The sequence below is a fragment of the Halyomorpha halys genome, unplaced genomic scaffold (genome assembly GCF_000696795.3).
Source record: "Halyomorpha halys isolate HHAL.00 unplaced genomic scaffold, Hhal_1.1 Scaffold1054.1, whole genome shotgun sequence".
NCBI lineage: Eukaryota > Metazoa > Arthropoda > Insecta > Hemiptera > Pentatomidae > Halyomorpha > Halyomorpha halys.
Genome location: NW_027111400.1, coordinates 81,927 through 95,089, shown reverse-complemented (window position 1 = coordinate 95,089; position 13,163 = coordinate 81,927). Strand labels below are relative to the sequence as shown.

Here is a 13,163-nt window from a genome sequence, read left to right as displayed (position 1 = left end):
ACCAAACAAATTATAAACAAAATGATTTTTGATTGGCAAAAACATTTTTTTTCAATCTTTTGTTTAGTATAATTATTACCTCTACATTATTATATTTTTTTTTTATCTCCTATTATTATCATCTACAATTTACTGAATTTATTTCCAAGTTTGTTGTTTTATTTTTAGTTTTATCTTAATTAAGGTAGTTGAGCTCTTTTGTTTTTCAGCCCTGAAATTCAGGCAGTCGACACAAATAAATACATTTTACTTATTTGAGTATTTTTGCTGATCGCAACCTCTAGGGCCATCTTCTCATATCAATATACGTCAGCTATTAACCACCTCATCCAAAATATGGTTTCCATCATAAAAAATATTCGTATCCATTGTAAACATTATGGAAAGTATTTAAGCATTTCATATTATTAATAAAAGTTTATCACTATAAGATATACTAGACATAAATTCGATAAACAAAAGAATTATACATCATAAATAGAATTTGGTCCATATAAATCATATGGTCAAATAAAACTCAAATAGTAAATTGGTGTACTATTTTATTTGAGCCAGCGTTTCGCCCCACGTTGCAAGGCTTCGTCAGAGCTAAAAAAGATACTAACACTTGAAATAAGTACAAAAAAATTTAGTGGAAAATAACAGGGGTATATAATGAAACGTAAAATTTAATAAGAAAAATTAAAGGTTATAAACAATAAATGAAAACGGTAATAATAACAAACATTAGCAATAACAAATATAATGTTATTATTACCGTTTTTATTTATTGTTTATAACCTTTAATTTTTCTCATTAAATTTTACGTTTCATTGTATACCCCTGTTATTTTCCACTATTTTTTTTGTACTTATGTCAAGTGTTTGTACGTAGGCTCAAATAAAATAGTACACCAATTTACTATTTGAGTTTTATTTGACCGCAGCCGGACCAAATTCCATTTATTGATATACACCCTCGATGAATCTTCCAGTATGTCCAAAAGAATTATACCCTAGAAATAGTTTCTTTTTGATAGCATTATTACCTCCCAATAGAATGGAAATGAACAGTCATTAAACGTGACAGGGCTCTTGGAAGATTAATTGAGAATAAAGAAGTGAAAAATATTTAAAAAGATAGCTTACGTACCCAAATAAAACGAGAACTGTGCAGATTAGAGAACCTCTTTCTCACCATCAGTTGGTAATTAGCTCTTCGCGCCAGGATGGCACATACTTAACTAATTCCTACATTTCACAAATTATTGAATCTAGTACTATAACATATATTAGACTCGATGTGTTTTATCCCTTAAATTTATTTAAGGTTTTTCTTTTTTTTTCATTTAAGATTTTATTCTCGACGGATCATATGAAATGGTTCCTTGTTCTAAATCGTGTATTCATTGGTGTTACCATGATACTGGTGGCATCTAATTTTTTCATTAACGGCTCTATCCAAATTTTAAAATGAAATATCATCTAAAATATACGATAGGTAAGATTTGTAGTAGGTTATAACTTCCTTTGAGAAAGAATATGAAATTATTTAGAAGAAATCTATCCAAAAATAACAAAGTACTGCTTTGGTCAGCTTCAATAATTGGTGGGTTAGTAATTTTCTATTTAGTTTTCTACTATTATAGATTAATTTTATCCCAAGCAAATTTAATGTTCACTTGTTGGTAGTACCCATTTTTATAAGTAAACTGGATAAAAGGTTGTAGGTATTCATAATTTTTTCTCCAAGTTTAGATTAGAATTATATTTTAAGAGTAAAACAGAATGAAAGAGTTTAAGCCCTCAGCAAGTAATATGGAAGATTTCCTTGATTTATCAAATTACATCCTTGGTATATTTTGATGTTATATTCAGAGATTCATGTTGGAAATGATTAAATATTTTTTGAAAGCTTGTTCCTAAAGTATCAGTTCAAGTGTACATCAATGTGCGATTACTTATACACTTACAATTGTCTTATAAGTAAAAATGTTTAAATTTGATTGAAAGAAGATAGTTTATCATATGAAGTAAATTGTAGGATGATAATCCATATGGTGGTCAGTAAAAGTATCAAAATAGTAGAAGAGAACTATTTTGAAACCTTTGTTGACCACCACCCGGACTATCCTCCTACAGTTTAACTTTGATATTTTACAAATCAACCATGAGAGTTTGCTGAGGTGAAGTACAAAGAGTTCTAAACATTTTTCAGTTATGCTTCACGTCATATTTTCTGACAGTTACTTAAGATTGTAAACTGCTTTCTGCTGACAACTTTGAACAGTTTTACAAACGCCTTCCAATAAATTTTCTTTCCCAGTAAATTTGAAATGAATATTTTAAATTTTTTTGGGACCATTTAAAAAATAAAGAAGGAAATTATACCTTTAGTATTTATCTCTCTCTATATTGAACTTATATAGAGAGTTATATTATATATAACTTATCTCTCTCTATATTAAACTTATTTTTTCTCCTGTTATAGAATCGGTTTAATTATTCTGGGAATCAGGCAAACTGCTGCATATTTAAATACTATAGTTGATTCAAGTGTTTTAATGAGAAAAAGAAATTCAGATTATATCTTCATAGAGGATGTTCCGTTTGAAGGTACTTTTTGAATATATTTTTCCTTTTCATAATTCCTCTTAAGAGAATTATTTAATTCTAATAAAATACTTTATTGCATAAATATAATTGATTTTTGTAAACTTTTCAGTTTATATTTATAGCAAAGAACAATAACCTCTCTTTTTTTATGAACTATCCATTTTACTTACAATATAAAAATTAATTAACTAGAATATATTCCCTGTAAACCAAAAATGTATTAGCTTTAAAAAATATAGACCACTTTGAACTTCTAAAACCTTGTCATAATCAAGTAATTATAAGCAAGAAAAGTTTTGGTATTTAAATGATTAATTTATAAATATTAGCTTCATTTTGTATTCGGGTCATATTCTTTGGAAATTTTTTTAACTTTTAATTAATCTATGCCAAATTCATAGATTAGATTTATAGGAAAAGTATTTTCACAAGATAGGGATCGATTAATTATGTTTTTATAAATGAGGATAAAAGGATTGAGAGTGCGGTCTGTGAGGAACACAAATAAGTAAAAACCTATTAATTAGTGCCAATGTTCCGGTCAGAATTTCAGGTCATCAGGGCTACAGGTGAAGGTCTCGATCGCAAGTCTTTATCAAATAAACTTGTACAGTTGTTAATGAAAAACCTACAATAATAAATATTTGTTTTTCCTTCTTAATTAAGCCCTCTCTACCAATGATCAATGTGAGGATCCTTCATCGTAGAGTGTGGCCCATAAGCTTCCATTCCATCTATTCCTCTTCTGTAGAATGCCTCCTTGAGTGCATCTTCTTGGGCTTCCTCTTGACCCTCTTCATTTCATTTGTTATTTTGGTCATTCTTTCCTCCTGCATTCTTTGTTGCATGGCCAGACCACTTTAGCCTTTTTTTTCTATTATAAGCTCTACCGATTTTACTCTCAGTTTACTTCTTGTAGTATTCCTGATCTTATCCTGTCTTGTTTTCCACACTCTCCTTCTCAGGTGACTCAACTCTATTGCTTGGATTTGGCTTCTGTCTTTGTCGTGGAACTTACTTCTAGTATAAGTTAGTAAGGGATAAATATAGCCTTATAAACTACTTTTTTAACCTTTCTTGTTATTTCTTTCTTAGCCAGGAAACCAGTCTTGAGGGAATGGAAGCATTTGCCTACTGGTGTAAATCTTTCTCTGGTTTCTCCCTCTATCCAATTCTTGACAAGTTCTTAAAGTGGGTGTCAGAAACTTGAAGTTCCATGATCTAGTTCCTCTTCCTTCAGTTGTAATATTAGGTCTCTTCGTTCTTCTGATACTCCTGTTCTCATTATTTTACTAATAGGAAGAAGGGGTCTGGGTGTGGTCAAAATAACCCAAGTAGTAAATAACTATTTATTATGAGCCAACGTTTTGCTCCACTGTACAGGGCTTTATCAAAGCTAAAACCAAAGAGATAAAAACAACTAAAATTAACTAAGAGAATAAGTTAACATAAAAGGAAGAATGTTCAAGAACTGAACAGAATTAAGGAAAGCCAAAGAATATTTTGAGGCAGTTGAAAGGTATCAATGGGGCAGGGGAGTGGAGGAATATATAATATATCATATATAACATGTATAATATTATTATTCCTTTCCTATGTCTAATTTTTTTTCTATTGCTTGTTTATTTATACTTTTCACTGTACATCTTATTTTATTTACTTTGTTCATTAATTTTTATATAAATTTTATTATATTTTACATCATCTTTTACCACAACATAGTTTACTTTTATTTCATTGTATGTTATGCTCTCAATCTGTTACTTAATTATAGTAATATCTGGTAAAACATTGGTTCATAATGAATTGTTAGTTTACTATTTGAGTTATTTTGACTGAACTCAAGCCATCTCCCTTTTGGTAATAACACTCAGACAATTAAGGATCTTCCTCATTATTTTAGTTTTGCTTGTATTAATTTCAATTAACAGTTGCAATGAAATCTTTCTGTAGGGTTCTGAGATTGAATTGGAGATTTTTTACCATTGTTTGTGAGTATGACTATATTATCCGCATAGGCTAAGGGTGTGGTGTAAGCTCAACTTAATTCTCTGTGACCCAACCAATTAGGTTAGGCTCCATTCTTGTTATGTCCCATTATGCTAGTTGGCTAAGAATTATAGCCCTTTCTTGGCTATTAGTTCTCACCTCAGTTTTGTTTTTTATGTTAACTAAGTATGGCCCTTTCAGACATGTTTTGACTTTGTGCTGATCCAGTGCTTTGGTAATGTTCATCTCCCCGTTGAATGCTTGCTCCAGGATATTTTCAGAGGTTTTTTTTTTTTGTTTTATGTTTTATATTTTTTGTATAACCTCCCCCTCCCTGTTTGTCTCTGACATATGGGGAGGGGGCAGGAGGCATCTAGAGGTAACCAACCTATTCTAACCATGGTGGGGAGTAATTTTTTCATGGGACCCCTACTGAAATAAAAGTCAACCCCCCAGCCCGGATTCGCACTGGCCCCGCTGCAGTCGCTTAACTCTCTCAGCTATAAACAGCCCTATTTTCAGGGTGCTGTCTCATTTCAAATATTAGGTGTTGTATACTCCTTTGTGGCCTGAATCAATATTATTCCTCTTCTAGAGCCCGTTCGATGACTCCCCTTGGCTGATTTTCTGGAATTTTAGAATACACTTCTCATATTCATAATTCATATTCATATTCATAATTCACTGCTAAGTGAATCTAAAACGAGATACATTAGTGGTTTTGGAAGTTCTTGTAGTCTCCTTTCTTGTATATTGTAATTAAAACTGGTATTTCCTTTCGAAATATTTTTCTTTTCCATACTATATAAAAAAGATTTTAAAATAAAAAAATATAATTTGTTTCATTATCCAATTTAATCGCTCCTGGTTGCAGAACAGGAAGAATTTAAATTGCTAACATGGTGGAAGAGAAAGAAGAGACTGTTGCCGTGGCGTCTTTTAGAAATAGCGAATGCACCTGACAGTAAATTCAGGATGAGAGCTCTAGAGAGCTTAGCTGCTATCAAAAGTCTTAATGGTAACAATTTGGATTAGGATTTAGAATAGATTTTTTTTCTTTTCTAAAATTGTATTTGTTAAATGGTAAAGATTACCAATACCAACACATGGCTCAGGTCATCACGGCACGAACTGCTGTCTCATTGGCCCGTATAAAAGATGTTGACCAGAGGTTTTTTTTTAGAGGGATAGCTTCTCTTCAATACGAAACCAAAAAGGTAAATTACAGCAATACTTATTTATATTTTATGTATTCAATCTTATTTTTTGTTCTTATTTAATTCATGTTTTAAAAATGAAAGGTAGGTTTTGAGAGATTGTTACCTTGTTTTCTTAAACCAGGCTATCCATTAGTGTCTTTTTTTTTTTTTTAGGATCTTGTTATACAGATGAGGGACCTCCTTCGAAAGCTAAGTAAATTAGCAAGGCATCCTTGCTTGAAGTACTTCATAAGTAATGTATTCCCTACATTTCCGAAATTTCAGGTTTTCATTTATTTTTAAAAGTATTTTTATGTATTTTATTAGTTCAATTTTTCCATTTTCCTTGATATGAAGCTAAAGTTAAAAAAGTGGTTATTACATTGTTAGTTAGAAGTAGAATATAAATATCTTTTCTTACAAAAGGATTTTGTACTGTGAAGAAGAGAATATTCCAGAGATGGAACTGGCTGTTACGTTAGTTATTACAATTATTGTGGTTAATTGCAATTATAAAGAAATATAAGTGAAAGTACCCTTTCACAAGTTTTAAATAAATAAAATGTTTCAATGCCGTTTTTTTTTTTTTTTTTTTACAATAAATATTTCTCGTAGAGGTTGATGGAATATTGTTTTTGGTTGGCAAGAAGAGGCAGCTCCAGCATCAAACTTATGCGGCACCGTCTCAAAGTTAAATTTTTGACTGAAAATGATTTTTTCTCTGAATTTAGAATTTTGAACTTGATATTGTCTTTTTATACTTAACTAAAAACTGGAATGAGCAAGTTATGGGATACCCCTAAACACATTACCCTCCTTTTGACTTCACCATAGTCGGGTAAAAATAGGAGCTACTTCTTTTTTGCAACAAACTCAGCAATTGTTTTTCTTTACTACTCCACTACATGTATGGTATTTTATGAGGCTATTAAGTAAGTTTATTTTTTTTTTTTTTAGGCATGGACATTTTATAATGATTTTGATATTTATGGGTTTGTTGGCGTTCGACCTTCTGTTGTTGCTGAAGAAACTGTTTTACTCCTGAGTATTGAAGCACTTCTACATCACTGTATCGCCACAGGCAACGGAAGAGGTTAATACCAAAAAGTTTGGTTTCTATTTGATTTTATTGTGATATATTTTTATGACTGATGTTTTTCTTGGGGTTCGGTTTACCCAATGAAAATGAAAGAATGTTTTTGAAATATGGATCCATCTTTGGAACATTTATATTTAAATGATTGCCACATAAATATGTAAACTTTTCATATGCCAGAGCCCAGATTACATCCGTAATTAGGCCAGTAAAATTAGGTTTTTTACTGTCATTGAAACATTTAGTCCTAAAAGTTTTGGGAAAGTGTAGGAGAAGGTCCTGTGAACAATGCTTAGTAAATTCATCAATTTAAGTTGACACAATTTAGGAAGAGGGAGGTTCAAAGATCAGTTTTTGGGTTTTGGAAGCCTATCTCAAAAACAGTGTATCATACAGAAAATTGTGTACTTTCCAAAATCGAAGTTTAAGAAATTCCCTACAAAATGCTATAGTCAATTTCCCCCCTCTCTGTTATTGTACTATATCTGTTACTGTCTCTGAGGTATGAAGAGGCTAAAATTGAATGTTTGTGAAACATTATATGATGTATCAAAAAATGTATATCATTATATTGAGTATAAAAAAAAAAAATTACTTTTTTTTAGCGGTGGTGGAGAATGGTGCTTTGCCGCTCTTGTTTTCGTGCCAGAGAGAATTATCTTACGACAGTGAAGCTTGCATATTGTTAAGCAGGCTTATGATGGAACTATCTATATACCCAGAATTCTTAGAAGATCTTTATCAAACTGGTGAGTGCATTAGAAACTTTTTCTTGCTTATCATTACATTTAAAAGCTGATATTAGAATATATTTATGCTTCAAGGATGGATAACGGTATTAGCGGAATGGATGCAGAGTAAGAATCAGAAGCTTAGCATTGCTGCAGCCTCTTGTTTGGCTAATCTTGACGATGATTCTAGTCTCAAATACGAAAGAGAAGTTCTCCTACTTCATCCTCCTTTCAAGAATAATGACTCTATAAAAACAGACATTGTCCTGATCCACGGTCTCCTTGGTGGAGTGCATTACACCTGGAGGCAAAGGGGGAATCGCAAAGGTCCCGTCAGTATTTTTGGTGAGTGTCATTCTACAGGGTCTACCTTGCTAAGAGCAGACTCCTTTATTATAAATGACCCAAGTTTTTACCTTTTTATGTAGGTATTACAAGTCCTGGAGAGTCAGTTGAAAATCTTTGTAATCGGGCAACTGGTCTTGTCATTGATGAAGCTCCTATTGAGTTGACCAATGATATTCTTAAAAAGGAAGAGGAACTGGAATCTGGATATGTTTTTGTCATGACCGATATTCCGGTAACTGAGATTACGAGTTGTAATACTTGTTGCTCTTTTGAAGGGTAAGATATATTAACTTTTAATATGTTTCTTGCATATGTTACATATAGCTATAAGTATGTATTAACATACACTACACAACTATATTAACATATATTTACTTTCCTACACCACTATTACTACAGTTACTTTCTTAGCGGCACCTCTTGGGGCTCAGACAGACACATACTATTAAAACTATATTGAACTCTAGTATGCTCGAAACTGAACTATAGATGTTTCATTTATGGTTCTGCCTGACACTGGATCCTCTCTGGATGTGGTTCATCATACAGGGATTCGCCTCGTGACCGGCGTGTTTAGAACTAGTCCCATCCTTATCAAGTGTTGTGGACTAGCCCCTCTTTTATTCAGTAGGAAAAAACTGGCAATAAATTTTATTTCTAAACTATACCCTACAAAGAAATACATCTTCAAATCCAAATTTTCCAACTTTTTTAGAAATAAGGCTAATTCAACTCTTCCATCAGCAGAAAGAATTCATATGAAGAAACAGATTTGTACAGGAGTCCAAAACCCTCTATGGATACACAATTTACCAAAAATAATGCTCCAATCGTCTCAATTACACAAACGTAATTCGTCACCTACTGAATATAAAATCAAGTTCTCATGTTGCGTTGATGACCATTGGGTTTTACACCCTTAAGCCCTAACTAAGAACTACAGTTGGCAATCAGTATACTTATTCGGAGATGAACATAATTTTTTTTAGTGCAACATATATAAGATAAGATCTACATATAAGATCTAGGTTGTATTATTATTTTATCTAAATTGATTGGCAACATTGTATTATTGTTATTATATCTGGATTGATTGGTGGTATTGATGTCAAAGTTTTAAAATGTTTTGAACAAGTTAATTTCGAAGTTTTCATGAATATCTTTTCTGTTTGTATGGTTATCGACTCGTATGAGTGCTATTTTTTGGTTTTGTTTTTATAAAATTAAAACAATAGTTTGTTTTAATAGATCCTTTTGTGCCCCTATTACTTTTACTATTGAGAAAAGTGAAATTCGGGTATGCCCATTGGGATAGCTAAAAATGTTTTATAGGAACTTAACCCTTTGGAAAAAATACTTATTTTTTATTGTAAACTGTCGATTTTTCAAATTTTAAGGGATAAGAAATCACTTGGAGCTTTCCATATCTTTAGTTTAGGTTAAAAGTTGTGTGATGAATGGTAGTGTTAGCAAGTACAGGTTGAGGTATATTTAATTGAAGAGAGGTTGAGATGTATTTCATGAAGGTTATGTTTATATGTTTAGTAGTTGTTTCATTATGAGGTTAATTTAGTGAGGGCTAAATATTACCCATTTAGTGAGGGCTAAATATTACCAAATTAGTGAGGTCTAAATATTACCCATTTAGTGGGGGCTAAACATTACTCATTTAGTGAGGTCTAAATATTATCCATTTAGTGAGGGCTAAACATTACCTGTTAATCTAATTTAATATTCTCTATCATTTATCTCATTTAGTAATATTAGAATACGTTATTAGAAATGTGATGCATACCGAAAAGGGTTTAACTTTTAAGTGGTTAAATACCAGTGCATGGGTAATGTTTTCACTCAATAACACCTAATGCTGATGATTAGGTGTTATTGAGTGAAGACGAGGAAATTCCAAAACTAAATACAATTGCGTTAATAAAATATAGAAAGGAACTAGGTCTCAAAATAAATTCAGATAAAACAAAATGTATGGTTAGCAGTAGAAATGGGAGCTATCAAGGTAATACAAATGTAGAAGGAAATATTTTTGAACAGTAGAAAGGTTTACGTTTTTGGATCCTACAGTAACTGGAAAAAATGAAATCAATGAGGAAATAAAAGCAAGGTTAAAGGTGGAAAACGCTTGTAATTTTTAAATTTCAAAATTGCCTTGCCTTGCATCTTCTGTCCACTATTGTTTGAAAGTTAGAATCTACAAAACTATTTTCCTCGCTATTGTTTTTCACAGGTGCAAAAAATGGCCTCTAACATAAGGTTTTTGAGAATCTAGCATTGCGTAAACTATTCAGGATATGTTAACCAGAGAATTTAGAAGACTACACAACTCTGAATCAGGGGGGTCTGCACCCAGTAAATATAATTCAGGTTATATCGTTGCAGTGAATAAGGTGGGGGTGTTAGGTTGTAGGGCTTAGTGACAAACAGATCCCTAAAATGTTGATTAACTCTAATACGACGGGTAAATGTCCGAGGAGTAGACTGAAGAGCATGTGTGATGGTTGTGTCAAAACTGATTCATTTTGTAGATTTGTTTTTGTACGGGTGTAACTGGACAGATGTATGCAGAGAACGATTAGTGGTATTAGCGTCGATCCTTTGGGTTCCCTAAGCCCTTATTATTATTATTATTCCAATTTAGAAGGAAATAATATTCATCCCTGTCCTTGTCAAACATGTTGAGCTTTTTACTATGGCCTTGACGGCCATCTTCTCAGGTTTAAGTTTTTGGGAAGTAGTGCTCACTTTTTTTAATTCTTAGTCTTTATATTTAATCATCTTATTTATTGATATTTATTAATATTTGTTTGTAGGGATGATAAATGTCAATTAGAAAATGCTCTGAATTCAGAAAGTACCAACTGTTGGCCAAAGGATTGGCTTCCTGTTGATTGCAAGAACTTGCGTGTTGTCGGCATCAACTACGATACTCGTTTGACTGACTGGAGATCTTGGTGCCCTTTGAGAGATAGAGGGTAATATAGCTTTTTTTTTTTAATGTTCATTATTATTTTGTGTTAATAACAAGTGAAGGTGAGATTCTTTGGGCTGAGGGAGTTGTGGCGTCACCTTCCAACTAATTCGGGACTGCAGAGGCGCCGGTTTGAATCCCACCTGAGGGATTGATTTTTATTTTGTGATTGTTCCACGAAATGAAAACTTGATCCCCCTACCATAATTAGATTATGATTATAACCTATAAATAATCCTATAGATGATTTGTCAGAAGTTACCAAGAAGGGGCTAATAAAAAAATAAATAAATAAAAAGATAAGATTCTTCAAAAATACACAGGCCCATAGCTATCCATCTGTGCGATTTTTACCCATGTGATTTGTGCGCTGATAATGGTACCATAAAAGTGTCCAACTTTGCATTACTCATATAGCTTTATCCCCTAAGTGTCAAACTTTGCACCGCATGGGTAACTTTACCCTAAATTATCGAACTTTGCACCTCAAGGATAACTTTATCAAAATTGTCAAATTTTGTTTTATTTGAAATATAATTTAAACATCTGTTTCTACCAAAAACCAATATTGGGGACAACATTAAACTGATCACAATAGGTCATCTATAAGATATCAATAGAGATCCTCCAGATTTGGAGAAAAGAAAACTTGTTAGTTCAAATATCTAAGGTATATAAATTGCTCAAATCTTTCAGTTTTGAATTTAATAGTCTCGACTTTTATTTATTCAGTACTCCACATGCTCCAATGGAACTTTTTTTTAATTTAAGATTATTATAACAAACATTAATTTTATATATTACACTATCTGTTTATAGTGCAACTAGAATATTAGCGGAGAGATGCAGAAAACTGCTACAGCAACTCATGGCTTGCGGAATCGGGGAGAGACCAATTATATGGATAGCTCATTCAATGGGCGGCCTGCTGGTGAAACATATGCTTATTCAAGGTTTGTTAAATCAAGGAATTGAGACCTATTATCGAGGGACTCCTATGTGGGATGGCAATAAAATGAAAATATAGACATTCAAATTGTAACGTTTAGACGGATGAGTTTCAGAATTTACTCTATAATCCATCAGACTTAGCGTTACGATTGGAACATCTGTCTTTGGTTTTACTGTCATTCAGACTGGGTCCCTTTAAAGCTGTTATGCTTCTTTAACAAATTACATAGACCATTAATAGAAAATGCTATGTACGGAAAACATCATCAACTGAATACCATGTGTTGCACCATTTTGAATTTTCTGGCTCATAGTTTTGGTTTAAGTGAACTGGAAATAAAATTAATCGTATAAATATTTTAGGTAGCTAAAGATAAAGAGAAACATTTTTGGTTCGTAAAAGGAAGGTTATAAGGCTTCGTCAGGGCTTACATTATGAAGAAAAGCCAAAGAATGTTTTCCTTGCTTTAAATTTTATGTTTTGATTCTTTGAATTTCCTTCATTCTGTAAGCCCTGCAATGTTGGCTCGTGATAAATAGTTTATTTTCTTATTGTTTATCATCCTTTCATTAATTACACACAGTCTATCAACGATCTTCCTTTTTTGGTTAGATCAGTCAATAAATTTGGATATTTGGGTTTATGGAAATATTGGTGCTAAGAATGAACTGAGTGCTTAGGAGTCAGGTGGAGTTGTCATAGCTACCAAATGAAGAAACTTTTACTCAGGTAGATTGATATATAATTGTATAGAATGGTTGACTGTCTCTCTTTTTATCATCTCTTCTCTTCTCCCATTGCCTGGAAACAGCTCCTGAGGGGTCTTAATTGAAACTATGAGAAAGAAATTTAAATGAAAAACACGTATGATAATTCCTGAGCCCTAATAAGCTTTTCTGCATACAGACACCGCTAGGAAGGTAAATTTTTCTACCAGCCACTAGGTGGCGCTGGTAAAGCTTATATTATAGCACTTTTTAAACAAATCATGCTATGATGGTTAGGCAAAAGTAAGAAATACAATTAAATTAAGAATTTATTTAAAGTAGGGTTATTCTTTCCATATGTTTATGTTTTATCTGTTACCTGAACTGCTGTTAAAGAAAAAACTAACCACCTTGTTTTTATGTTACAGTGAATTATATTATAATTATATGAATGGAATATGGTCCGGGTGCGGTCAAGAAAAAACTCAAATAGTAGATAATTATACTATTTTATTGAGCCAACATTTCGCCCCACGTTGGCTCAATAAAATAGTATAATTATCT

General features: G+C 32.1%; 1 protein-coding gene across 7 annotated transcripts in view; it reads left to right on the top strand.

Annotated features, from left to right (window-relative positions):
• The first annotated feature begins 835 nt into the window (after positions 1-835).
• Positions 836-13,163, top strand: part of LOC106688119 (protein SERAC1) — a 16,776-nt gene continuing 4,448 nt past the window's right edge. The window contains exons 1-12 of one of the 7 annotated variants that reach the window (XM_067049398.1): positions 836-1,185; positions 1,333-1,591; positions 2,470-2,594; positions 5,458-5,601; positions 5,673-5,800; positions 5,957-6,067; positions 6,740-6,875; positions 7,484-7,627; positions 7,703-7,954; positions 8,038-8,233; positions 10,783-10,944; positions 11,760-11,893. In XM_067049398.1, coding sequence (XP_066905499.1) covers positions 1,521-1,591; positions 2,470-2,594; positions 5,458-5,601; positions 5,673-5,800; positions 5,957-6,067; positions 6,740-6,875; positions 7,484-7,627; positions 7,703-7,954; positions 8,038-8,233; positions 10,783-10,944; positions 11,760-11,893 — 1,603 coding nt within the window. In that variant the 5' untranslated portion in view covers positions 836-1,185; positions 1,333-1,520. Of the gene's footprint in view, positions 1,186-1,230; positions 1,592-2,469; positions 2,595-5,457; positions 5,602-5,672; positions 5,801-5,956; positions 6,068-6,739; positions 6,876-7,483; positions 7,628-7,702; positions 7,955-8,037; positions 8,234-10,782; positions 10,945-11,759; positions 11,894-13,163 lie in introns of those variants that run through there. The other 6 variants (XM_067049400.1, XM_014432431.2, XM_067049401.1 and 3 more) reach the window with 6 other exon arrangements.